Source organism: Stenella coeruleoalba, assembly GCF_951394435.1.
Source record: "Stenella coeruleoalba genome assembly, chromosome: 20".
In the NCBI taxonomy this organism is placed as follows: Eukaryota; Metazoa; Chordata; class Mammalia; order Artiodactyla; family Delphinidae; genus Stenella; species Stenella coeruleoalba.
The window spans coordinates 29,076,633-29,104,124 of record NC_137166.1 but is presented as its reverse complement, the minus strand read 5'-3'; the positions used below and the strand labels follow the sequence as shown (position 1 = coordinate 29,104,124).

General features: G+C 43.1%; 1 protein-coding gene across 2 annotated transcripts in view; it reads left to right on the top strand.

The window, feature by feature from the left end:
• The first annotated feature begins 566 nt into the window (after window positions 1-566).
• LOC307178261 (liver carboxylesterase-like) overlaps window positions 567-27,492 on the top strand; it is a 67,092-nt gene continuing 40,166 nt past the window's right edge. The window contains exon 1 of one of the 2 annotated variants that reach the window (XM_079906253.1): window positions 567-1,351. In XM_079906253.1, coding sequence (XP_079762379.1) covers window positions 1,090-1,351 — 262 coding nt within the window. In that variant the 5' untranslated portion in view covers window positions 567-1,089. Of the gene's footprint in view, window positions 1,352-26,525; window positions 26,579-27,492 lie in introns of those variants that run through there. The other variant, XM_079906254.1, reaches the window with a different exon arrangement.

The following is a 27,492-nucleotide window of genomic DNA, read 5'->3' as shown; positions in this document are numbered from 1 at the left end:
CACCTTTCAGGCAGGAAGAAGGGAAATAAAGAGAAAGAGCAAAGGGCAGAGGCCTGCTGAATCTGTGCCTCTTGACTCTGAAGAAGAGTAGATTTCCTAGAAACCCACCTGGATGTCCATCTACATCTCCTAGGCCAGATTCATGTAACCTGGCAACTTTAGCTGTAAGAGAGTCTGGGGTGGGAGAAAGGCTGTGTAACTGGATACATTGCTTCTCTGGACAGAATCAGGAAGAGGATCTTAGGAAGAGGATGAGAAGGATATTGGGAAGACACTGGTCATTACCTCCCTTTCGTGGCTTCCTCACCTGAATTCCATCATCTGCTGACAATGGCAGGGGCCCTTGTGCAAAGCACCATGGTCTGAGTGGCCATAGATAAAGGGCTTCTCTGTCCTATGGGGTGAGATCAATGACTCCCTTGGGCTCAAGTTATGGGGATTCAGGACGCAGGTCTTGCAGGTGAGAACAGACTGACCTGGGTTGGCATTTACAGAGGCACCTCTAACTGGCTGAGCTGGCAGCTAGGTCTGCTTGTAGCCAATTACAGAGTTAAAGTTTTAACAGCTGACCTTCTCTTTTAACTCATGTTTTAATTCAAATAATGTACACATGCTGCTTCTCTCTGCTAACTATGCTGATAGGCTCTAGCCTGTTTGGCTATTTCTTTTTATCCTGAATCACAGGTGTGTAGGATCAAGCAGTCAGCAGAAAAACAGTCAGTCTGGTCCGCCTTGACCGGAGGCAGACCACCGCAATGTCCATGAATCACGGAAGTATCAAAAGAAATGGCTCCAGCCCAGCGAGGTCTCAGTCACATAGTCTTGCGATCCCCACCCTCAAAATTCTCCTTAAATAGACCTGCCCTCTTTCAGAGAGTAGGACGGTAGTTTTCAAGATCTTAGTCTGTTACCCTCCTCATTTGCTGGCACATTAAGAAATTTTTCCTTCCTTTATCCTCAAAACCTTGCCCTCGTTATTCTCATTTGGCATTGGGGACAGGGACCAAATTTTCGGTTACAAATTGGCTGAGCCAGCCAGAGGCACCTCGGCTCCCCAGTGGGGTGGTGTTCATCCCCTACCCAAGCCCGATGGAACACTGCCAGAGCGGGGAGGGCCCGCCCCCGCCCCCGCCCCCGCCCCCGCCCCAGGTTGCACTTGGAGCCCACGCCGGCAAGAGGGCTGCCTTCCGGGAAGAGAGTGAGGGACTGTCCAAGAAGCGGCCAGAGCCCCATTTAGCTCTGGGGAACTCCGGTCTCTCTCCCCAGATAGGACATGGTCCCCTGCAACTTGAACCTTCTTGGAGGAAAAGGAAACAGATTTTGGAAGAGTCGAGACACCTTGGCCATTTGGGTAAGTCCCCTGGTGTGCACACCGAGATCCTTGATTCCGTACTTTTAAGGAAGGTTGTGAAACTTCCAGCCCTTTACGGGTTGTTTGTGGCACCAATGGTATGGCGGTCACGGTTGAGTGAGACCATAGAACCCGGGGAAGTTGTTCCCTTTTGTTCTCTTTTGAGTTTTGAAAGGTTCCTGTTTGTTTAGCTGGCCTTGTTGGGTTTGGTTCCTTTGTTGTTCCTTTGTCGTTTGTCTGCTTTTAAACATGGGAGGTGCCGTTTCAATTCCGTCTGAAAGTCCCTTGGAAAGGATTATGGCCGAATGACCAACTTACAGCTATAAGCCTATGTCTAAAAGGAAAATGGGTAATGAGAGCTCTATTCCATCTTGTACTTGTTCCCTAGGGTGTATTTTACAAAACTGGGTGATTTTTAGTATGCTCCTAGAAAGAGAAAGAAGTTGTTTTTTTGTTTGTTTAGAAGATGTTGGGGGTAGGAGTTTATTAATTAATTTATTTATTTTTGCTGTGTTGAGTCTTCGTTTCTGTGCAAGGGCTTTCTCTAGTTGTGGCAAGCGGGGGCCACTCTTTATCGCGGTGCGCGGGCCTCTCACTATCGCGGCCTCTCTTGTTGCGGAGCACAGGCTCCAGACGCGCAGGCTCAGTAGTTGTGGCTCACAGGCCCAGTTGCTCCGCGGCATGTGGGATCCTCCCAGACCAGGGCTCGAACCCGTGTCCCCTGCACTAGCAGGCAGATTCTCAACCACTGCGCCACCAGGGAAGCCCAAAGTTTTGTTGTTTTTTTTTTTTTTTTTAACACTGCATGGCCACAGTGTTCTTTAGACTCTGGAGAAAAATGGCCAAGATGAAGTTTTTTTATTCCAAAACTGTTTCTTTTTGCATATGCAGTTAGAGAAAGCTGGTTTGATAAAATACTTCTTTTCAGAATTCTGACCCTGTGAGAACAAAAATATGCCTAGAGAAAGCTTGAGGTTAACTCTTACATGTCCTTGAAATATAAACGCAGCCCTCTTTGCCTGAGACTTCAGCCTTGAGTTAATAAGTAGAACTGTTGCCGAAATCTCGGCTTCTCTGTGCACCGATGCTGAACAGAAATTCAGAGCCAGAGATTTTGGAGGAAGAGAGAGATGGCGTGATTTTTTTCTTCCAGGCACAAGGGAAGACACAGCAGGCTAGCGCCTCAAGGACTGTGCCCCCCACCCTCCTTCCGGAATCGGAGAAGATTTTATATGTGGGGCTGCATTCCGGGGGTATATGATAAGGATCAAAGTAGTGAAGGTCTTGCATTCTTCTTCCCACATTATTTCAAAACAGTCACAGCTGGCGTCAGGCAGTCGGGTAATTGGGTCCATTTGTCTCTGCCTTATCCGCCTGCGACCTTGTTTCTGAAATGCAAATCCTACAAGGGGTGATTTACTACAAGGGAGTGTAATTCACATAGTGTTAAAGAGTAATAGGTTAGCTTTGTGAAGTACAAATCTAGTTACAGAAACTACAGATTAGCAACAGTTAAAAAAAAAAAAAAAAAAAAACTAGGAGTGATTAACCTTTCAGGCCAGGTCATGTTTCTTCTCTAGCCTGTTCAGTGTTCCCTTGTTCTCAGGAGGGAGAAAACTTCACTTCTATTTTTGCTGCAACAAATTCCCCACTGCTAGTTCATTCCCTCCGTATCAATGGAGGTAGGGAAACAGGCGTCCTTCTTGTCTGGCTGAGGACAAAACTTCAGTTTTGCTCCACTTGACAAACACCAGCTCTCCGGCCCAGGGGCCCATCTATCTCCTATTTTATACCCCCCCTGAGAGGCGTGAACCCCAAGAAATCTTCATTGGGAGGATAAGGGACGACGGTATGTCTTCTGTAGCTTCTTTAGGCTGGCAAGGGGCTCGTAGACCCTACCTAGTTGGGGTCACGGAGCTCTCACCCTGTCTTATTAAGGGCCCCGGGGTGACTTCTGTTGTTGTTTTGGCAGGATCTGTTCTGAGAAATGGCTGGAATCTTTGCATCATCATTATCTTGATGTGAACCTATTGTAATCTGGAAGAGACAGAACTTAACAAGTAGTTTAAAAAAAAAACAGAGGCCAAAGATAAGTAAAAGAATTATTGTAGCCGGGGTCCCAAGCAGGACTAAGAGCCATGTTACGCTCGGTGGTAATTTTGATCCTGGTCTAGATAGAGTCAGCATTTGGGTTACCCTGTCTAAAGGAATGGAGCCATTTGGTGTAGTCATATATATAATTTTATGTCCTCTTCTATTAGCCCAGTGTGATTGATGTAGGTGTAACAGACCCTGTTAGAAGTATTTGGGGGAGTGACAACCTAAACGTTAAAAGACAAAATAGATCTCATTTCTTTTTAGGAGAATAAGCCTGAAACCCAGTCTAGGCCTGGCGCTTTGGGGAGACTTGTAGCTAGGTAGCCAGTTATCTAGTTTCATCAGAATAGGTTTTAACCTTTGATGTGGTATTAACATATAAGTAACAGGAGCTACTGGTCACTACATATGTGTTTTCTCTTTTTGTTAACATATGATCTAAAGCAAGTTTTTCATCTAAAAGTGTAATAGTTACCAGAGGAGACCTTTAAGAAGTAAGGTTGCAGTTACCAGCTGCCAGCAGACGTTCTTTTGAGAATGGCTGGTAACATCCCAAATCTAACACAGCTCAGAAAACTCAAGTTCTTAGCAATAAAAGGACTTGCCTAAAATAACACCTTAGTGTCCCTGTTAATGATGTCAGTGTTTCTCTAGGTATGAGAAGATGCAAGACTTGGGGCTCACAAAATCTTCTCCTGAAAGTATTTAACTATCTGAAGGCCTGTCCTTGTCTGTTTTTCCCAGAGCACAGAGTGCCTCATTTAAGATCTCCACCCTGAACTCCTTGTAGAGGGTGTTGAACGTCACCAGCTACAGAAGCTCATGATTTAATCCTTGTAGAAGGAGATGGCAAGTGTCAGTTTTCAGTCGGCAGGGCCCCTTTATGGTCATAATTTCAACCATGGTTTGGGGCATTTCCTGACCATTTTGTCCCACGGTGCTAGGAACGCTCTTTCCCAGGTCTGGCAAAGATTTTGCTAGTAGGCCACTCCATGTGCTATTACTGGACTAGGCCTTTACTCGCATCCAGAAGTCTCTGGACCACCTGTCTTCCTAGTCTCTTATGGTCCAGGATATTCCCTCTTGTTGCTTCTTCTCCCTTCTCATATATGAGAAGGGAATTTATATATTATTTATATATTTATATATATCAGGGAAATTATATATTGGCATTGTCCATAAGGTACTGAAACTTTTATAAGGAGTCTCAGACTGAACTTTTAAAAGTTAGGTTATGGTAATCATTTGATCTCCCATGGAACTATATATCCTCACTTTATCAGAGGCTCAGTCACACATTTGGTAATGTAAGAAACAATCATTTTTTTGAAATAGGCAAAATGCAAATAGCCAAGAACTTCCATTAGGTGCAGCCCAGTATATCCCAGGTTGTCTTGACTTAGTCTGTTCTATACTAATCCCTGTTCTTCAGGGAAATTATACATTGGCATTGTCCATAAGGTACTCAGCCCAGCTTCCTAGTGTTACTAGAATGATTATCCTTAGTATGATTTAATTGTTCCCAGCACAGAGGAGCCTTTAAGCTTAAATTACCATAGCCTGGTGTTAACTACATAAATCCATCCCATGATGGTGGGAGGTTTTATTCCTTGGCTGAAATTTTGCTTGTTGCTCTGATTGAACTTTGAGTAATAGAGGAAAATTCATGTTTATGGTCAGGGTCAGAGCAGGTATTATTAATGGGTCAGGTAAGGGGATCTTATCTAGTAATACCAATAGTGGCCTGGACATGACTATAATTTTCCTTTTACGATTAATTTCTTAAGAGTCAACCAATTAGAGCCTTGGAGTGGAGAAGTCCACTCAGGTAATCCAGAAGTACTAGACATAGGTAATTGGCCACAAACCCAACAACTGGATTGATTTTTAAAACTAGCATAGGATCGTGCCTATGATAGAAAAACATTTGATTCATATGCAAAGGTCCAAGAAGTCAAGAGAACATTATAGATGGGCATATGAGTCAGGTCCAGGATCTTGGGTAAGCTGTCTACTTCTGATGTTGTCTTTTTCTCATCCTGGGGTGAGTGTAGTTTCTCCGCTGTTTGAGCATTGTTTTAAGGTGATTTTGAGGTCAGCTGCCCTCTCTATAGGCCAGTCCAGTGCAGGGGCCCTTCGTGAGTGGAAATTAATCCAAGAATTAATTCCCTTTAGTTTTACTGTGTACGAACTAGTTAAGAGTACCAGATAAGGGTCCTTCCCTCCAGTTTGGAGATAGTCCTTTAAATTATGTCTTTTCCAGTATGTATACTCCTCTGGTTGTCAGTCGTGGGGCATCTGATCTTCATCCAAAGATAGATTACTGAGATCAGCTTTAGAAACAAACTTAGAGTGGCCTTTAATAATTCAATTAAACTTCTTAGCAATATAACATAACAGCAAGGAACTATCTGGGAAGTGAGTCTTGGTAAACACAGACCTCAATTAACAAAACTAGAATTTAATATTCAGTAAAACATAATTTTTTTTCTTCACTGTGAGGGCATTAACCTTGCAGCCAGGGAAGGCTTTATACCATCAAATAAAAAATGAGGTTTGTTAGGGAGCCGGAAAAAGCCAAGCAGCCGTCTTGGATTTTCCATAGCCCTGACTGTTTGATTGACAGCTAATGTTTACACATTTTTAATTCCCTGATTTAGGAGTAGACTGTTGTCATGTTTTCAGGACATCAGGATGGCAAAAGTCTGACAATGAGGGGTCAATTTTTGTAGAAGCAGAGTGAACTTTATCTACGTGCGCCATCATAATCTTTACAGATCACTGTGAAATAATATTTACTTTACCAAAGTAACAGAAGATTTTAAAAGCAAATGTAAATCACGTAAAGGCAAAGAAATTGACATAGTCTGTTATTAAAGCAGCATTCCAAGAAAACCTTGTTCTGTAAACAGAGAAAGAGAACCAAATTTTAGTCTGGTATCAATAAACTTGGCCTGATGATTTATATAACTGTAATTGATCATATAGGCTTTTTGCTTGCTGAAACTTTTATAAGGAGTCTCAGACTGAACTTTTAAAAGACCTCTCAGGGAAGTCACACCAAGGGCTTGTCACAGATTTCGCTTACCAGATGTAGGTGAATTCCTCCCTTTGCAAGGTCCCGAAAATACCATGAGATTTCTATACCTGTTAGCGAGGTAGCCTTCCTAATTTATCTGATAAAGCTGCTGGGGACCTAAGAGTTTCCAGTCTCTGGAGGGAGCAGATAGAGAAGATAAATGTTTTAATTTTACCCATAAATGTAAATCACCAAATTGTTGTAAACCATAAGTAGCTTGAGGAGAAGAGCTTCTTTATATCCAATTTAGCATTATGGTCTGAAAGTCAGAAACTTGTATTTATCCAGAAGTCCTTTTTATAAATCTTCTTGATGAGGAAGCATTTTTGCAAAGGGATCAGAGTGAAACTGTGTCTCTGGAGACAAAAGGCTTAAGGCAAATTTAAAATCTGATTACAATGTAATTAACAAGGTAACTTGGTTACTGTTGTGACATATGACACTTAAGATAATAACTAGAATTATGACTGATAACATTTTACCAGGACATAGCAGAATTTTTTTGAAACTCCATATAATTTCTAGACTATATTAGTAACAATTACCATACAATATAACCTAAGAAGATTTATTACACATTTGACAATACTTCCCACATACTTTTAACATACCAAATGAACCTAATTAGTGTAATCTCTCTCTTTGGGATGTTTCAGGGGCCATTTGAAGCACCCCAAAGTTGCCTAGAGGTCAAAGAAACTTCATTACATTTGATTTGGGAAGTTTTATGAAAAAAATCAAAAGCGTTTAGAACACTCAGTCAGATAAGATCATACGTCACTGGGAAACAGTAGTTATTCACTTAGCCAAAGTAACGATAAAAGATTTTTTTTTTTGCGGTACGCAGGCCTCTCACTGCCGTGGCCTCTCCCGTTGTAGAGCACAGGCTCTGGACGCGCAGGCTCAGCGGCCATGGCTCACGGGCCCAGCCGCTCTGCAGCATGTGGGATCTTCCCGGACCGGGTTACGAACCCGTGTCCCCTGCGTCGGCAGGCGGACTCTCAACCACTGCGCCACCAGAGAAGCCCTCGATAGAAGATTTTAAAGGCAAGTATCAAACGGATCACTTAAAAGGTAAAGAAGCATGGGACTTCCCCGGTGGCACAATGGTTGGGAGTCCGCCTGCCAATGCAGGGGACACAGGTTTGAGCCCAGGTCCGGGAAGATCCCACATGCCGCGGAGCAACTAAGCCTGTGCGCCACAACTACTGAAGCCTGCACTCCTGGAGCCTGTGCTCCACAACAGGAGAGGTCACTGCAATGAGAGGCCCACGTACTGCAACAAAAAGTGGCCCCCGCTGGCCACAACTAGAGAGGGCCTGTGTGCAGGAACAGAGACCCAATGCAGCCAAAAATAAATGAATGAATGAATGAATAAATAAATAAATAAGCAAGCTTGAAATCTGTCATCCAAGGCAGTTCAGCATCTTAAGAAAACTTGTACCATGTATAAAACTCTTTTCTAAGGGTCCACATTCTGCAAACCTTTTTTATCACTTTCTGTATCCATCACTTTATTTTCCCAATCAGAAACAGCCACCTGTAAATCAGACCTACTTCCTTTTCCTTTAATAAAATGCAATTCCATTCCTCTTACCTTCCTTACTAAAAACCACTTTCTACTTTCCTTAAGCAACCATGAACTGTCCTTTATATCAGCACTCTGTAGATTGGTAAACATACATCCAAATAATAATTTTTGAAGAATGTGCTTCCTTATAGAAAATATCTCAGTGTGGCACCAAACACATTTTTTAATAGTTCTAAACCTTTTGTTTCTCTGTAAAAGGAAGCCAATGTTCAGTAATTACTGCTTAATAAACTTCCATCCTTTAACTTAATTTAGCACAACTCTAAATTTTCAAGTTGTTTAATATCTGGAGAGATCATGCTTAAGTAAATATTCCTAAAACATAATTATTCCTAAAAATTCACCCAAAGTTCTTATCTCATTTGCAGTTTTTCTTCTTAAAAGTTTCTTCACATCGAATTATTTTCATTGCTGACAAATTTGTAGCAGATATAATCAGATCTTATTTAGTTTATATTAAACCTAGGCACAATAAAAGTATTATACTTAATGTTGATGGCTCTAAAGACATGTTCAGATGAATTAGATCAACAAACTTAAACATTAATACCAGGTATTAATTTAATATTGAATATTTCCCAGTTCACATGAACCTGAAATTTATTTAACTTTTCTTGTATTTAGAATTGTTTGATTTGTAAGCGCTTACTTTTCTTTAAAGCCAATGAAATAGAGCTCCTTTACAAATTAACCTCAGCAATATTATCCAAAGACAAAAACACGTACTGAGACATACACATATATCCAGACAGACAGAGATCTCATAGTTTCCACTTGAGATTTAAAATGTGTCTTTGCCTCTTTTTTTTTTTTTTTTTGGCTTGAAGTTCTACTAATTAACCCAAGGCTGAACTCTCAAGCAAAGTGGGCTGTGTTTGTAACTCAAGGACATGATAAGAGTTAACTTCAAGCTTCCTCCTAGGCATATTTTTGTTCTCTCAGGGTCAGAATTTTGAAGAAAAGTATTTTAACAAGCTAGCCTTTTCTAATTGCACATGCAAAAAGAACTGGCTTTGCAATTTTAAGAAAAGTTTTATTTTAACCAGTTTTCTCCAGAGTCTAAAGAATACTGTGGCCATACTGTCAAAAATGATCTTTCTCGGGCTTCCCTGGTGGTGCAGTGGTTGAGAGTCCGCCTGCCGATGAAGGGGACGCGGGTTCGTGCCCCGGTCTGGGAAGATCCCACATGCTGCGGAGTGGCTGGGCCCATGAGCCATGGCCGCTGAGCCTGCGCGTCCGCAGCCTGTGCTCCGCAACGGGAGAGGCCACAACAGTGAGAGGCCCGCGTACCACAAAAAAAAAAAAAAAAAGGGCACAAAGTCCTGAACATAAGGGAACCTCGGTCCATTTTCCCCATCCTGTGGCAATAAAGATCTAATTGTAGGAGACCCATTTTCAGGCCATTTTTCTTTGTCATTGGATCATAGCTACAGGTCGACCAGTCATTTAAGATTTTCCCTAAAAGTTCCCAGATGAGGGTGGAACCTTAGAGGAAGCGCTTCCCGTTTTGTCTAGAGCAGTTGGTAACAGACGTTAGATGTTAGCGCGCTCAAATCAAAACATAAGCCTTCACCTCGTCAGCTGGAAGTCACACATAAACATAAACCATAAAAGGAAACAGCAAAGGGATGCTCAAAAAGAAAAAAGAGAAACATATGGCAGAGACCTGCCCAAACGTGACTTCTGAGTCCCACTCGACCTGGATGGTTGCCCCAAAGCGGCGCCTTACATCAGAATCTCCCTTTGCAGGGAGAATTCCACATCAGGATTTCCCTTTGCAGGAAAATCCCGCAAATTGGAACCGAGTTCCCCTACGTAGGGGGGGGTACGGTCAAAGGTCCCGGAGTGCACTCCCGGAGACTCACCGTAGGTGCTGACGGGGTGTGTCGCGACCTCCGTATGCCCTCTTTCTGATCTTCCAATATTCAGTGTTTTCTCAGAGTGGAAGTCCAGACCGGCAAGGGCAAGAGAAGAGAAGGTGTCCTTAAGGCAAAAGAAGCCTGGCAGCTGCTGGGTCAGCCTCTCCCGCGTTCTCTGCCGCAGCCTCGGAGTTCCGCAGCCGAGTTGGCGGGCCGGGTGTGATGGGGGCACAGCCCTGGGGCAGGGAGTCCCTGGCGATCTGGACTCAGGGATATCCTCGAACCCTCCGCTCGCCTGAAGGGCTTGGAGAGAGATCCCCAAGCTTCCGATCAAGCCGAGGGGCACTGCGGAGCCGCCTGCCTGCGAGCAGATCACGGAGGAGCCCCCATTTTGTGGACGAAATCTCGGCTTCTCTGTGCACCGATGCCGAACAGAAATTCGGAGCCAGAGATTTTGGAGGAAGAGAGAGAGGGCGTGATTTTTCTGCCAGGCACAAGGGAAGACACAGCAGGCTAGCGCCTCAAGGACTGTGCCCCCCCACCCTCCTTCGGGAATCGGAGAAGATTTTATATGTGGGGCTGCAGTCCGGGGGTATATGATAAGGATCAGAGTAGTGAAGGTCTTGCATTCTTCTTCTTCCCGCATTATTTCAAAACAGTCACAGCTGGCGTCAGGCAGTCGGGTAATTGGGTCCGTTTGTCTCTGCCTTATCCGCCTGCGACTTTTTTTCTGAAATGCAAATCCTACAAGGGGTGATTTACTACATGGGAGTGCAGGATGTAATTCACATAGTGTTAAAGAGTAATAGGTTAGCTTTGTGAAGTACAAATCTAGTTACAGAAACTACAGATGCTAGTAACAGAACAAAAAACAAAAAACTAGGAGTGATTAACTCTTTCAGGCCAGATTATGTTTCTTCTCTAGCCTGTTCACTGTTCCCTTTATTTTCCTTGTTCTCAGGAGAAGGGAAACTTCATTTCTATTTCTGCTGCAACAGAACCTCAAGCCAAGGAGGAAAAAAAGGCAAAGAGGCTTTTTTTTTTTTTTTTTTTTTTTTTGCGATACGCGGGCCTCTCACCGCTGCGGCCTCTCCCGTTGCAGAGCACAGGCTCCGGACGTGCAGGCTCAGCGGCCATGGCTCACGGGCCCAGCCGCTCCACTGCATGTGGGATCTTCCCGGACCGGGGCACGAACCCGTGTCCCCTGCATCAGCAGGCGGACTCGCAACCATTGCGCCACCAGGGAAGCCCTAAAGAGGCATTTTTAACCTCAAGCAGAAACTATGAGCTCTCTGTGTCTGTCTGGATATATGGATGTCTCATTACGTGTCTTTGTCTTTGGATAATATTGCTGAGGTTAATTTGTAAATGAGCTCTATTTAATTGGCTTAAAGTAAGCACTTACAAATCAAACATTTCTAAATACAAGAGAAATTAAGCTAAATAAATTTCAAGTTCACATGATCTGAGGAATATTAAGTATTAAATTAATATCTAGTATTAAAGTCAGCTTAAGTAGTTCATTGTTTAAGTATGTTAATTAGCAAGGCACATCTTTAGAATCATCAACATTAAGTATTGTACTTTTATTGTACTTGGGCTTACTGAGAGTCAATAAGTTCATACTATTGGGATCGCCAAAAAGTGCCTTCGGTTTTTAAGTAAAAATAAGACACATTTTTCATTTTCATCAAGAACTTTATTGAGCAACGTATTCACCCTTTTGTTCCACTACCTTCTGCCATTTTTCAGGCAACTTCATAATTCCATCTTCCTAAAACTTATCTTTTTGAGCAAAGAACTGTTCCAGGTGCCTTTTACAGTCTTCCAGGGAACTGAAATTTTTTCCATTAAGAGAATTTTATAAAGACCGAAGTAAATGGAAATCCGAAGGTGCAATGTCTGGTGCATATGGCGGGTGAATCAGAACTTCCCAGCCAAGCTGTAACAGTTTTTGCCTGGTCATAAAACAACATGCAGTCTTGGATTATCCTGATGGAAGATTTTGCGTTTTCTATTGACTAATTCCAGACGCTTTTCGTTGAGTGCTGCTTTCAGTGGGTGTAAATGGGAGCAGTACTTGTTGGAATTAATCGTTTGGTTTTCTGGAAGGAGCTCATAATAGAGGACTCCCTTTCAATCCCACCATATACGCATCACCTTCTTTGGATGAAGACCGGCCTTTGGTGTGGTTGGTGGTGATTCATTTCACTTGCCCCACAATCTCTTCCGTTCCACATTATTGTACAGTATCTACTTTTTATCACCCGTCACAATTTGTTTTAAAAACGGAACGTTTTCCTTACGTTTAAGTAGAGAATCATGTGCAGAAATACGGTCAAAAAGGTTTTTTTCGCTTAACTTATGTGGAACCCAAACCTCAAAGCAATTAACACAACCAAGATGGTGCAAATGATTTTCAGAGCTTGATTTGGATATTTTGAATACGTCAGCTGTCTCCCACATGGTATAATGTTGATTGTTCTCAATTAATGTCTCGATTTGATCGCTATCAACTTCAGCTGGTCTACCCAACCGTGGAGCATCATCCAGCGAGAAATCTCCCGCACGAAACTTCACAAACCACTTTTGACACGTTCGATCAGTCACAGCACCTTCTCCTTACACTGCACAACTCTGTTTTGCATTTCAGTTGTATTTTTACCGTTCTTGAAATGATAAACCATAATATGCCAAAAATGTTGCTTTTTTTCTTCCATCTTCAATATTAAAATGGCTATACAAAAATTCACCAATTTTGATGTCTTTTTTTAAATGCATGCTGATATGACAGCTGTCACATACAATCTAACAAAATTGTTTCGAATGAAGTTAAAGAAAACTAAGTGCTACTAGAGACATCTTATGAAAAAAACCGAACGAACCTTTTGGCCAGCCCAGTATATCTTGCAAAATTTGTCAGCAAGAAAATTAACTTGGTATGGGATAAAAGCTTTTGGGTGAACACTTTAGGAATAATTATGTTTTAGAAATGTCTACTTAAAAATAGTTTTTCCAGGTTTCTGGTAACTTGAAATATTAGAGTTTTGCTAAATTAAATTAAATGATAACATTAAATGTCAAAATCATTTTTAAGGTAAAATACTGGAACATTGATTGCTGAACAAATCTAAGTTTACCTACTTTTGTCTTCTTACGAGAGGGAAACTAAAGATGTTTGGGTTTATTAGACATGCATCTTGCACCACATGCAAGAGAAATCATGCTATGAGGAAACTGTATGTTTTTGGAGGTTATGAAATAAATTCTTAAGTTTGCTAATCAAGGAATGCTGATATCACAGCCAGTTAAATTACTTGTTTCTTGGTTTTGTTAAGGTTTCTAAGAGTTTAAAAATTATTATATATAACTAAAGCTACTAAAATAATAAGGGAAACATTTCAATATGTAAAGATAGTAGGATATATATTGTCAGTGACAGAAGACATGAAGACGGGAAATATATTCATGGGGAAAAAAAAATAATTTTGTCCTAGAGCTGCTTGTTTATAGTTTTAAAAAAGGGGACAAATTAATATGGACACATAAAGTTATGGAAGGTTTACAGAAAAAGAACCTTGAAAAAAGGAGGGTTTTTTAATGGTCAGGATTGATTAAGATTAGATTGAATTTAATTAAATAAATGGATTTTGTTATTAACAGTAAGGTGGTACCAAAAAAAAAAAAAGAATTTGGTTTTCTCTCTGTTAAAAGAACAAAGTTTTCTTGAAATGCTGCTTTTGATAACAGATTGTGTGAATCTCTTGGCCTTTAAGTGACTTGTATTTGCTTTTGAAATCTTTTATTACTTTGGTTGAGTGAATAAGTATTGTTTCAAAATGACCTATAATTCCGTTCACCAAGTGTTTTGAAACTTTTTGATATTTTTGACAAACTTCCCAAAAGTCAAATTCTAGTTAAGGTTCTTCTGACCTCCAGCTAACTTTGAGGTGCTTCAGAGGGCCCCTGCGGCATCTCAGAAAAAAATATTAAACTAACTAGGATTATTTGGTAGATTAAATTAGAGGGGAAGCATTGTCAAATAAAAGGTAACATTAAGCCTTCTTTTTATTATGTCTATATAAGTATATTGTGGGTGTTACAGAAATTATATGAAATTCCTTAAAATCTTATATGACCTGACATAAAATGTTATCCATCATCAAATTTGAGGCTCACACCAAAGGGACTGAACCTGAGTGTTAGGGAAATGCCCTAACTGACTTTCATGCAAAGGCAACAACAGAATCTGTAAAGATTATAGCACATGTAGATAAACTCCATTCTGGTTCTACAAAGAAACTTAACCCCTCATTGCCATCCTGATGTCTTTATAACATGGCAACAGTCTGCTCCTAAATCAGAGAAATTAAGATATGTAAACAATAGCTGTGAGTTAAACAGTCAGGGCTATGGGAAACCCAAGACAGACACTTGGATTGTCCCAGGTCCCTGGCAAACCCCATTTTTTATTTAATGGGTTAAAGCCTTCCCTGACTGCAAGACTGATGCCCTCACAATGAAAAAAGAAATGGTTAGAAAATGTGTTTTCCACTTGGGATATTCTTTCTACAATCATAATTTGGCTATACTTGGTAAAAATGAGAGAAAAGATTGTTTTTAGAGAGAAAAGATTGTTTTTAGAGAGAAAAGATTGTTTCAATAGGTGTTAAATTCTAGTTTTGTTAATTGAGGTCAGTATTTACTGTCTAAAACTCTCTTCCCAAATAGCTCTTTGTTACTATGTTACGTTATTGTAAAGTTTAACTGAGTTATTAAGAAGATATCCTAAGCTTGTTTCTGAAGCTGATCACTGTAATCTATCTTTGGATGAAGATCAGGTGCCCCATGATCTATAACCAAGGGGTTATGCATACTGGAAAAAGCATCATTTAAAGGACTGTCTTCAACCTAGATGAAAGACTTCTTATCAGGTATTCTCAAGTACCCCATGCACAAGGAAACTGAAGGGAAACAACTCTTAAATTCATATTTCCCAATTAAGAAGGGCCTCTGCATTGAACTGTCTACAGAAAAGACTGCTGACCCCAAATGACAACCACACAGGATAAGAAGACAACAGCAGTGGTAGGCAGCTGACCCAAGGATCTGTATCAGCCCTGAAGAACCATCCAACTAATTTAATTGAATTGTTTACCAAATGTTTGTCTTCCTATCAAAATGGAAGGTTATTGTTTTACTTCTGACCATACGTTTAACACCAATGTTCAGGATGGAAAGAAATTTCTCTAGTGAAGTTGTCTAACTATTCATGACATATATCACTGCTTGCTTTGAGTGTACTGCTAAAAGCACGTATGTTTGAATGACAATTTGGTACAATTGATTAAGTGCATAGCCTATAAAGTGTTTCCCTGTCAGCATACCTCACTATATTTGTTTGTCCTATCTGATTAGTTTTCCCCCAACGTGGAGAACTAGGCAAAGGTATAAACGAAGAGTAAGCCTAGCCCTGAGGGACATGAATGGACCTGGAGCAGGCAGCTAAACCACTCCAGCAACAATGGAAAAATGTATTGATTATCAGTGCTTTCTATGGAGAGATTTGCAACTAAAAGGGAAAAATGATGGAGGAAATTTTCACATATTGAGGTATGGGAAAGTCATTCTGGCTTATACATTATTTTGAACTTTAGGCTAACCAGAACAGCCTGTTTGTGTCCTATTACATACACTTGTACATCTGCTTTAACCATTGAGAAAAAGTATACATTTAAAAATCAAAGTAGAGTAAATATGGTTCAGGCATTGAATACAGAGCTGGATGGCTGTTACGGATGTGGTTTCAGACATGTTTCTGTACGACTGAGAACCTGGCAGCCGACTGCAACCTTATGCCCTCCAAGGTGTTAATATAACAAAAGGTGACATCAGGCCAGAAAGAAAGAAAAAGCCTCTCTGCTTATCTTGCAGGATTCTAGAACACCTTTTGGGACAAGCGAATCCTTTAAAATGAAAGTCCAGAACTTTCTCTCTTCTAATCCTCCCCAATTTTAACATTGCCCCTGTTCAGCAGGAAGTAGCCAGATGACTTTTTAGTCCTCACTGCCATAGATATGGAGGGTTATAACTGACAGTGGGGAATATGTAGCTGAATATAGAGTTAAAAATTTAACAACTGACCACCTCCTTTAACTCATGCATTAAATCAAATAATGTACACATGCTGTTTCTGTCTGCTAACTATGCTGATAAGTTCTAGCCTGTTTGGCTAGTTCTTCTTAATTTGAGTCACAGGTGTGTAGGATCAAGCAGAAGAAAAACAGAGCATCTTGACCAGAGGCAGACCACTGCAATGGCCATGAATCACAGATATATCGAAAGAAACAGCACCAGCCCAGTGAGGTCTCAGTCACGTAGTCCTGTTACCCCTACCCTCAAAATTCTCCTTAAATAGACCTGCCCTCTTTCAGAGAGTAGGACAGTAGTTTTCAAGAAGTTAGTCTCCTACCCTCCTCATTTGCTGGCAAAATAATATTTCTCAAGGGAATTCCCTGGCAGTCCAGTGGTTAGGACCCTGCACTTTTACTGCAGAGAGTGCAGGTTCAATCCCTGGTCAGGGAACTAAGATCTCACAAGCCATGTGGGGCAACCAAAAAATAAATATAAATAAATAAATAAGTAAATATCTCAAGGACTCCAAAATGACACTGGCCAGCACCAGTGTGCTTGTGGTAGAATGAGCTACCAAAAATGGCTCCTGCCAGCAACTGTGTCCCCAGGGTGAGCTCCAATTGCTTCCCGCCTCTCCAGGAGACTCTTCTAGAACAGCAGAGGTGACTCAGGAGGCCCTGGAAGATCTCAGCCTCACAAGATGGAGAAGCCAGATACCAAATCATGAGGGAAGGCCAGCTGCAGTTGGCAAAACTCATTTGGACTGTGATGTGAGTGAAAAACATGCTTGTTGAATGAAGGAATAGTCAAAGAGCTAAAAGACTGGAATGTTTCTAAGTACCAAGAGCAGAAGAGTACAGCGTTTTCTGTGAAACTTTGGAAAGGATGATGAACTAGTTGACAGGAAATTTTTCTCACTCCAGACAATTGGGTTGGATCATCTGGCACTTTGGTGAAGCTATCCTGAGAAGCCACTATTCTTTTCCATTTTCTCCTGCTGCCCCCACATCTAAAGAGCACAAAGTGTTTCTAAGGCTATAGATAGCCCTGTGGGATGGTATTGTAGTTAATACTGAGTTCTGAAGGCCCTGGTTTTGCTAGTGAAATGATAGGAGCATGATGTGTGTACATTAAAAGAAGTGTTGTTATATTAAAATCTTTTCTTTCTTTCCTTTATTCTCAAAACCTTGTCCTCATTATCATTTGGCATTGGGAACAGGGACCAAAATTTTGGTTACATGCTGAGCAGAGCATTTCTGCCCACTCCAGGCTCCTGCTCCCCTTCTCTGGCCTGACAGGGCCCCTTGGCAATGGAGGAGGACAATCAAAATAGAACATGAGCACTGTGGCCACCAGGTAGCACCAGCACACACTCCTGCTGCCAAGCAAAGGCTCAGGGAAGCCCAGAGGACTAGGGGTCTTTGTTCTCTGGACCCGTCTCAGAGCCTATCTGAACCCTCAGCACCTCCCTGACCAGGGGAGTGAAAAGCGGTTCTTGTTTGGATGAAAAGACCCATTGGGTTTTTTTTTTTAAATTTATTTATTTATTTTTGGGTGTGTTGGGCCTTCGTTTCTGTGTGAGGGCTTTCTCTAGTTGTGGTGAGAGGCAGCTACTCTTCATTGTGGTGCACGGGCCTCTCACTATCACGGCCTCTCTTGTTGCGGAGCACAGGCTCCAGACGCGCAGGCTCAGTAGTTGTGGCTCATGGGCGTAGTTGCCCCGCAGCATGTGGGATCCTCCCAGACCAGGGCTCGAACCCGCGTCACCTGCATTGGCAGGCAGATTCTCAACCACTGCGCCACCAGGGAAGCCCGACCCATTGGGTTTTGTATTGTTATATCTTGGGTGGCATTATTCACTCATTCATTCATTGATCAAAATCATACCCAGCCATTCCAGGAAGGAAGTGGAGAATACAAAGAAGGAATAACCCTGTCCTCGGGAGCTCTCAGTCTAATGGAGAAGACAGACGGTGTGCTAATAAGGAAACATTTATTGAGCACCTATTGCATGCTTCTTTAAAGCCCTCTAGTGGCTCCCATTGCCTTCAAGGTAAATCCAAACTCCCCCTTCTCAGCCCACCCTGCCTCTCTGCTCCAGTCATCCTGTACTACCTGCAGGTGTGTCCCCAAGCACACCCAGCCCCCTGGGCCTCATACCTGTGCATTTCTCTGAAACTGACTAATTCCTATTTGTCCCTCAAGATGTCACCTCTAAAAAAAGCCTTTCTGAACCTAACCTTGTCACTGCACTCACCACAATTTGTCAAACTGATCTTTCAGGGGACCAACAACTTTGGGGCCAGGAGGTCACAACCACTTACTTTTATTTGTATATCCAGTGCCTAGACAAGTATCTGGAACATGGTCAGCCCTCAGTGGGTGGTTGGGTTTACAGATGAATGAGACGAGGCCATTTCATGACCTGGCAGTGAAATCACACACAGAATCCCACCTAGGGAGACAGGGCTCCCCATTACCAATGACACTTGAGCTGAGTCATGAGGGAAATTCCAGGTCATGAGAGTCACAAAAGTGACAGCACAGAAGTATGAAGCAGTACAGGGAATACAAGGATTTGCAGATTTGGAGGGTCTAAGTGAAAGGGCTGCAGAGGGACATAAAATCCAGAAGACAAGGGCCCTCCTATTCTGGATAAGGAGATGGAACTTTTTCCAGAGGGTGGTGGGGAGTTGCTGAAAAGCTCTAGATTGGTGGAGTAATGTGATCAGACTTGGGTGTTATATAGTGTATCAGTGAGCAATTGCTGTGTAACAAACCACCCCCAAACTGAAAACAACAACCATATATTTGGCTCCCGAGTCTGTGGGCTGCCTAGCAAGTATTGCTGATCTGGACCAGCCTCTGCTGATCTTGATTGGGCTCACGCATGTGTCTGCATCTGTGGGTCAGCCAGAGGCTGGCTGGTCTTTGTTGCCTCCAGGTGCTGTCTCATTCTCCAGCAGTCTCAGCTAGACTTGTTCACATGGCGGTCACAGGGGCGCAAGAGAGTAAGTATTTGTATGCAAGGCCTCTTATATCCAGAGCTGAGAGCTGGCACACCATCATGTCTGCTGTGTTTTATTATCAAAGCGAGTCGAGCGGCTGGCCCAGACTCTTCATGAGTGCAGCTGCAAAATCACATGGCAAAGGACACGTACAGAGAGATGTGAAAATGACGGTGGCCATTGAGATGAATCTCTCTGGCTCTGCAGGGTGGAGAATAGCAGCAGGGAGAACTGGTTAGAGTCTTTGATTAGCCCAGGTAAGAGGCAAAAGATAGATACTCTTCAGAGAAATGCTCTGTGAGTGAAGTCTCCTTAGCACTTCCAAGGTGCCAGGTCCTGGATTAGTTCCATCTTGGAGGCTGGGGAGTCCACCTGACAAGAAGGCATTAAATCTCAGTTTGAAGAGAAGGAATAAGATTTGGGAAGCTCCCACCCAAGCAGCCGCTGCATGGTTGGGGCTCTAAAGGCTGCAAGAGCCAAGGGATCAGTCCGAATGCTGTCCCTGGAAGTGTCAGCTCAGGCACAGTCACCATTATTTGGGAAAAGTGCTGGGAGTCTGGCCCTGGGGTTGTCGTCCAGCTCCATCCCTGAAGGAAGATGAGAAGCCCAGGTAAAGATTTTTAAACCATGGTCTGTGTAGGAAGGAAGGATTACTTTGCACTTAAGGACTTAGATTCTAGAGCCAGACTGGCAAGGGTCCTATCCCAGCTCTGTCACCAGCTCTGTCATGGGTGTGAGACCTGTGCTGTCACACAGTACCCACTCAGAAGCCTCCAGGCTCCGTGGTAGCTTTAGTACTCTGCTGTTGCCATCTTGAAATTCTTAATAACTTTTAAATTATTGCATGTGCAGTCCAGTTCCTTTAAACTAATCTTCACAAAAGCCTTGCTAGGTAGACATTAATATGCCCATTTTACAGATGAGGTAACTGAGGAAATGGAGGCAGCCAGTATGGGCTTTCTAAAGGTGGAAGTGGCGTGGCCCTGCCAGGGGGTAAACAGCAGTAAGGGAATAATCTGCCCCTAATTTGGTTCTTACTCTGCTCTTACCCTCAGTTCCAGGCCTCTCACAGTGTCATAGGCCCAGGAAGAAGAGAAAACCCAGTGGAGCCTGGGCTGTCAGTGCACAGACAGCCAGAGCACCGGCTCTGGACTCAGGAGTTAGAGATAGAATTCAGAGCATGATTTTCCGGTTGACCTTGGGCATGTACATTTCCCTCTCTGAGTCTCAGTTTCCCCACCTATAAAATGGCACAGATGCATTCTGAGGTCCCTTGCCGCACCCTTGTATTAACCAGGTCTTTTATGTTCTGTATTCTGATGCCTTGATATCTGGGGCCTTGCTGATTCTGGAGGGACTGCCCCTCCCAGAGTTCGCCAATCCCTAATGATAGGAATGAACTTCCCCATCAAGCGTGCCAGAGCCTGTACCCCAACTACCTTCTCTACCAGGCCCTCCACATCTGGCCACTATCATCCTGCCCTAATCACTCCAGGCCAAGTACCTGACAACTGTGGGAACTCCCTAAGCCCCAGAGCCCATTGCAATTGGCTAGTTTGCCAATCCCAAACCTGCTTATTCTGCTTCACCTCGACCTTGCCCCCAGCAACCAAGATAAAGGTTCTTGCGCCCAATTCCTCGTTCCTTCCTCTGCCTCCTGATGCACCCGGTGCCTCAGCTGTGGCCCACGATGGTGGTGTCACGCCCCCTCCTCTGGGGAGCTGTGAGTAACAAACTATCTTTTCAGTGGCAGTTGGCTCCTGATCCGTGGCCTTACCACACCTCAGACTGTCTATTAATACACTATATCTTAAAACAACCCCTTTATTTATGAATTACTTTATTTTTCTTTCTCCATTCCAGGCACTCTTTAGAAACAGCAACCCATTTCAACCTCGCAGTAGCCCAATGAGGTAGATACACTTGTCACCCCCATTTTAGAAATACAAAACCGAGGCACAGAAAAGGGAAGGTTCTTGCCTCAGGACACACAGCTAGTAAGTGCTGAGCTGGAATGCAAACACACGCACTATGGCTCCAGAGTCGGTATTAATATTCTGGTATGCCACTCTCCATGATTTGGCCTCATGCATACTGATAATCAAGAGGAAAATAGTAGGCACTCTCCAAAGTTCTCAACAGCAAGGCGGGAGGTCAGCTGATGTCCCTCCTGCACATGGCCCGTGCAGCTGTGTCTCATGGTGTTTACCTTCCCCTCTGTCTCCTGCCACCAGATTGGCTGGACTCAAAGCTCCAAGCCCAGAGGGTGAGCCACTGCTAGGGAACTTTGGCCCTGTATGCATCTCTGGCACCTCGTCCCAGACAAAAATTTCAAAATGTCACCCTGCTATTTGCATTTCAGCAGGACTCATGCCAAGCTGTGGAAGTGGAGAGGGAGGTCAGGACCAGAGCAAAGAGCCACAGTACAGAAGAGCAGCTCGCATGCCTACAGGTCTCTAGGAGTTTGGAGAGGCAGTACGGTCCCACCCCTCAGCTCTGCCCCCCTCCAGTCCCGCCCTCTCTAGCTCTGGCTGCAAGCTCCTACCCCCCCGAACCCCCGGCCACCTCTAAGACACACCCTCCCCGCCCCAGAGTTTCCCCTCTTTTATACTGACAGCCACGACTAAACCCTCCAATTACAGGTGGCCGGAGACTCTTCAAACAATTTGTTTCATAAGTGTTTTTCCCTTCCTGGACTCTAACCTTAGGGTGCTGTGGGCTACCAAGGCAGACACAAGCACACAGAGGCCTTTGGACAAGGGGAGGCTGTGGTCTGGGGTCCTCAGAACAACTTGAAAACTTTCAGAGCAACTCCCAGACCCACAGCTGCCCAGCTGGGGAATTAAGGGCAAATCTTTTCATTTCCCTGGGCTTTTATTTCATAGAGTTCCATGCTCTTATTTTGGAAACATCTTAAATCTCATTCAGTCTCCCTTCTGATGCCTAAATTAACTTCACAATATTCCTGCTAAGTGACTCAGCCTCCTGTTGCACACCTGCAGGGTCAGGGAACTCATTACCTCTCCAGGCAGGGATCTTTGGACAGAATGTTCTTACAATAAAGGGACTCCATCTCTCCATAGTCTTTGGTTCTAATTATTCATTCATCCATCCCTCCATCTTTCCTTCCATTTATTCATTATTTCATTTATTCATTCATTCTCCAAACATTTACCAAATGCCTGGCACTATGCTAAGTGTAGTGGATACAAAGATAAATCCAAGACATGTTGCTGTAAACTGGACTGGATCCTGAATTTTTCTACTTTCCTCAAATATCTGGCTATGACTCTCCAAACTAAAGTTTCAAGTTTTTTCCCACCTTTCTGATTTGGAATCACTAAGCACAAAGACTGTCCTTTAATCTCCTTGGAAGGGAGCCCATTATAACAGGTCCTCCTGACTACCCAGATGACAGCCAAATATCAGGGACTTAAACCTTGGGTCCTCATTTCCTTTTTTTTTAATTTATTTATTTATTTAGTTAGTTTTGGCTGCGTTGGGTCTTTGTTGTTGCACGCAGGCTTTCTCTAGTTGCGGCGAGCGGGGGCTACCCTCCGTTGCAGTGCACAGGCTTCTCACTGCAGTGGCTTCTCTTGTTGTGGAGCACGGCATCTACGTACACAGGATTCAGTAGTTGTGACACATGGGCTCAGTAGTTGTGGTACATGGGCTTAGTTGCTCCACGGCATGTGGGATCTTCCTGGACCAGGGCTCAAACCCGTGTCCCCTGCATTGGCAGGCAGATTCTTTTTTTTAATATATAAATTTATTTGTTTCATTTATTTATTTTTGGCTGCATTGGGTCTTCGTTGCTACGCATGGGCTTCTCTCTAGTTGCAGAGAGCAGGGGCACCTCTTCGTTGCGGTGTGCAGCCTTCTCATTGCAGGGGCTTCTCTTGTTGTGGAGCATGGCCTCTAGGCAGGCGAGCTTCAGTTGTTGTGGCACGTGGGCTCAGTAGTTGTGGCTCGTGGGCTCTAGAGTGCAGGCTCAGTAGTTGTGGTGCATGGGCTTATTTGCTCCATGACATGTGGGATCTTCCTGGACCAGGGCTCGAACCCATGTGCCCTGCATTGGCAGGCGGATTCTTAAGCACTGTGCCACCAGGGAAGTCTGGCAGGTGGATTCTTAACCACTGTGCCACCAGGGAAGTCCTTTGGGTCCTCATTTGTCAACTTAAAAGGATTCCTCTAGACACTAGGAACTGCACACCTGCTGGAGACCTCAAAATCAAATTGACTAGTAAAAGAAGTAGCCAACATTGAGGTAGACTACTTCCTACCAAGACATTGGATCCAGAAAGTTTCATTCCATTTCTCCTTTGCTACTTGACCATTCTTTTCCTAATTCTTACACCATGAAAATATTTTATGATTCTTTTGTCCACCTTTTGTCTTGCTCTGGCCTGGAAAGATAATGCCATTGCTCAAATGCCTCAGGACATTGCAAATAATGGTAATCCAACCACCAAATGACAGTTAGATTTGCCATGATGGTGGTGATTCTGTAGTTTTTCCTGTCACAAACTTACCCTGATTTCCAGTGCCTTAGTTTCCCTGGAACAAACTCAGTCCCCTCTGTACTGTGTCGGACAACGTGACCCTGGGGGTCCATTTCCCTGTCTCTGATTCCCTGCCTGTGATCCCAAACTGTGTACAAAAAGACGGGCACAAGGCAAGGATAACTGGAATACATATGCCTGTGTGGTCTATCAACCCTCAAATTTTATTGACCTCCATGGCTGATGCCTTTCCAGCCCTGAGACACAGACTCAACTGGGAATTATCAGAAGGCATTCATCATTCAAGATTAGCTTCCTGTGGCAGATTACTACTCTCCCGGGTAGGAGTAGGTGCAAATGAGGCTATGATCTGAAACCTCTCCTCAACTGTTCAAAGTATTGCAGGATCTTCTGCTAACATAATGGTTGCCCAACAAAAATCCTTAGACTCTCTGGACAGGTTGTTTTTTGTTTGTTTGTTTTGTTTTTTTAACATCTTTATTGGAGTATAATTGCTTTACAATGGTGTGTTTCTGCTGTATAACAAAGTGAATCAGCTATACGTATACGTATATCCCCATATCCCCTCCCTCTTGCGTCTCCCTCCCACCCTCCCTATCCCACCCCTCCAGGCAGTCACAAAGCACCGAGCTGATCTCCCTGTGCTGTGCAGCAGCTTCCCACTAGCTAACTGTTTTACATTTGGTAGTGTATGTATTGGACAGGTTGTTTCTGATAATAAAACTGCTGTTGATTATCTTTTAGCTGAACAAGTAGGTGTCTGTGCTGTGGACCACGACACTTGAGGCACCTGGATTAACACTTCTGAGGAAGCTGAACATCATTTGAGCATGAGATCACTGAGCAAGCCACGTGCCTTAAGAAAGTGACCCTTTCAATGGGGTCTTTCCTTGACTCATTTGATTTTGATTGATTTAGGTTCTTGGGGACCACAGCTTTAAAGTACACTCTAGACATTGGGAATTATCCTGCTTCTAATAATCATAGTAATCTCCCTGGTGTGTTGTAGCCCCTCAAAATCTTAGATACATATCCGTAGCTAATCTCCCTAAGACTGGAACATCAGAAAAGGAACAAAGAGAATAACCAACTAAAAAAATGTGAATCGAAAATCATGACCTCTGAATACAACAGAGATTCAGCAAAGAACATCATGACCTGTGAATACACACAGAGGATCAGCAAAAACTTCAGAGTGGCAGCTGGGAGTGGCACCGATGCCTTAAATTTTTATCACGTCTCTCAGTTAAGCTGAGACTCTGACCAAAAGCAGAAAATTGTCAAAAGAGACAACAGTCCCCAAATGGAATCACTTGCACTAAGCACACGTCACCAAACAGGTTTAATATCTGACTTAATTATAGTTCAACTTCTCCCAGGAGTAAAATGTTAAACCGGTCAATCTGGAATTGCCTGGTCAGCACCAGTGAGGTCATTGGCCTGATAGACCCCTGCCATCCCCCCCTTTAAAAATTTATTTTTATTGTGGTAAAAGTCACATAATATAAAACATACTGTTTTAACCATATTTAACTGTACAGTTCAGTGGCACTGAGTACATTCACATTGCTGTGCAACTCTCACCGTCATCCATCTACTGCATTTTGCACCTTCCTAAACTGAAACTCTGTCCCCATTAAACATCAACTCCCCATTCCCCCTCCCCATGCCCCCAACCCCGTAGCCCCTGGCATCTACAAATGTACTTTCGTACTCCATAAATTTGACTATTCAAGGTACCTTGTATAAGTGGAACCAAACAGAATTTGCCTGCACCTACTGTATATTGGAATGCATTTTTAAGGTTAACAAACAGATTGTACCTTCTTTTTTTTTCCCCTGTGCTAAACAATAGGTTCTCATTAGTTATCTGTTTTACACATAGTAGGGTATACGTGCCAATCCCAATCTCCCAATTTATCCCCCCCCGCTTTTCACCCTTGGTGTCCTTTGTTCTCTACATCTGTGTCTCTATTTCTGCTTTGCAAATAGGTTCGTCTGTATTATTTTTCTAGATTGCACATATATGCGTTAATGTAGGATATTTGTTTTTCTCTTTCTGACTTACTTCACTCTGTATGACAGTCTCTAGGTCCATGCACGTCTCTGCAAATAGCACAATTTCGTTCCTTTTTATGGCTGAGTAATGTTCCATTGTATATATGTACCACATCTTCTTTATCCATTCGTCTATTGATGGGCATTCCATGAACTCGCTATTGTAAATAGTGCTGCAATGAACCTTGGGGTGCATGTATCTTTCCAAATTATGGTTTTCTCAAGGTATATGCCCAGTAGTGGGACTGCTGGGTGATATGGTAGTTCTATTTTTAGTTTTTTAAGGAACCTCCATACTGTTCTCCATAGTGGCTGTATCAATTTACATTCCCACCAACAGTGCAAGAGGGTTCCCTTTTCTCCACACCCTCTCCAGCATTTGCTCTTTGTAGATTTTCTGATGATGCCCATTCTAACTGGTGTGAGGTGATACCTCATTGTAGTTTTGATTTGCATTTCTCTAATAATTAGTGATGTTGAGCATCTTTTCATGTGCCTCTTGGCCATCTGTATGTCTTCTTTGGAGAAATGTCTGTTTAGGTCTTCCGCCCTTTTTTTGATTGGGTCGTTTGTCTTTTTGGTATTGAGCTTCATGAGCTGTTGTTATATTTTGGAGATTAATCCCTTGTCAGTTGCTTCGTTTGCAGATATTTTCTCCCATTCTGAGGGTTGTCTTTTCGTCTTGTTTATGGCTTCCTTTGCTGTGCAGAAGCTTTTAAGTTTAATTAGGTCCCATTTGTTTATTTTTGTTTTTATTTCATTACTCTAGGAGATGGGTCAAAAAAGATCTTGCTGTGATTTATGTCAATCCGGAATTGCCTGGTCAGAACCAGTGAGGTCATTGGCCTGATAGACCCCTGCCACCCCTTAATGTAAGGTGAGCATGCCACAAAAAATGCACTCTTATTTAGTAACTTCCTTGTCCCACCTCCTTCTGCCTGTAAGAGTCTTTCATTTTGTATAGCTCTCTGAGCATCTTTCTTTCTGCTATATGGGACACTGCCCAATTCATTAATTATTGAATAGAGCCAATAAGATCTTTAAATTTTACTCAGTTGAATTTTTACCTTTTAAACACCTTTAATTCATGACAATTTATAATCTTCCATTTATGGAAATGGGTAAAATTTTTTTGAACAATTGCATTAAAACAAAAAGAATTAATTCATTTAAGAAAACTGCTCATAGGAACTTCCCTGGTGGCGCAGTGGTTAAGAATCCGCCTGCCAATGCAGGGGACATGGGTTCGAGCCCTGGTCCGGGAAGATCCCATATGCTGCGGAGCAACTAAGCCCATGCGCCACAACTACTGAACCTGCACTCTAGAGCTCATGAGCCACAACTACTGAGCCCATGGGCCACAACTACTGAAGCCCGCATGCCTAGAGCCCGTGTTCCGCAACGAGAGAAGCCACCGCGATGAGGAGCCTGCACACCACAACGAAGAGTAGCCCCCGCTCGCCACAACTAGAGAAAGCCTGCGTGCAGCAACAAAGACCCAGCACAGCCAAAAATAAATAAAAAAAAAAAGAAAACTGCTCATAATAGTACAGACGGTACGCTGATATGGCTAAAAATGTGATGTTAGCATGAGAATAACAGATTCCAGAAACACTGTATATGTCTAGGCTGCATTGAAAAATTTCATAGAATTCCAGGTTCATAGAATGTTGATCCAAGGTGGATGGCGCATGAGGGATCACCGCAGCCATCGCCACCCCTGCCTCTCACCACTCCCTTTCCAAAAAGGACGTTCCGAAGTCACCCTGTGGGTTTCCAGACCTCTGGTCC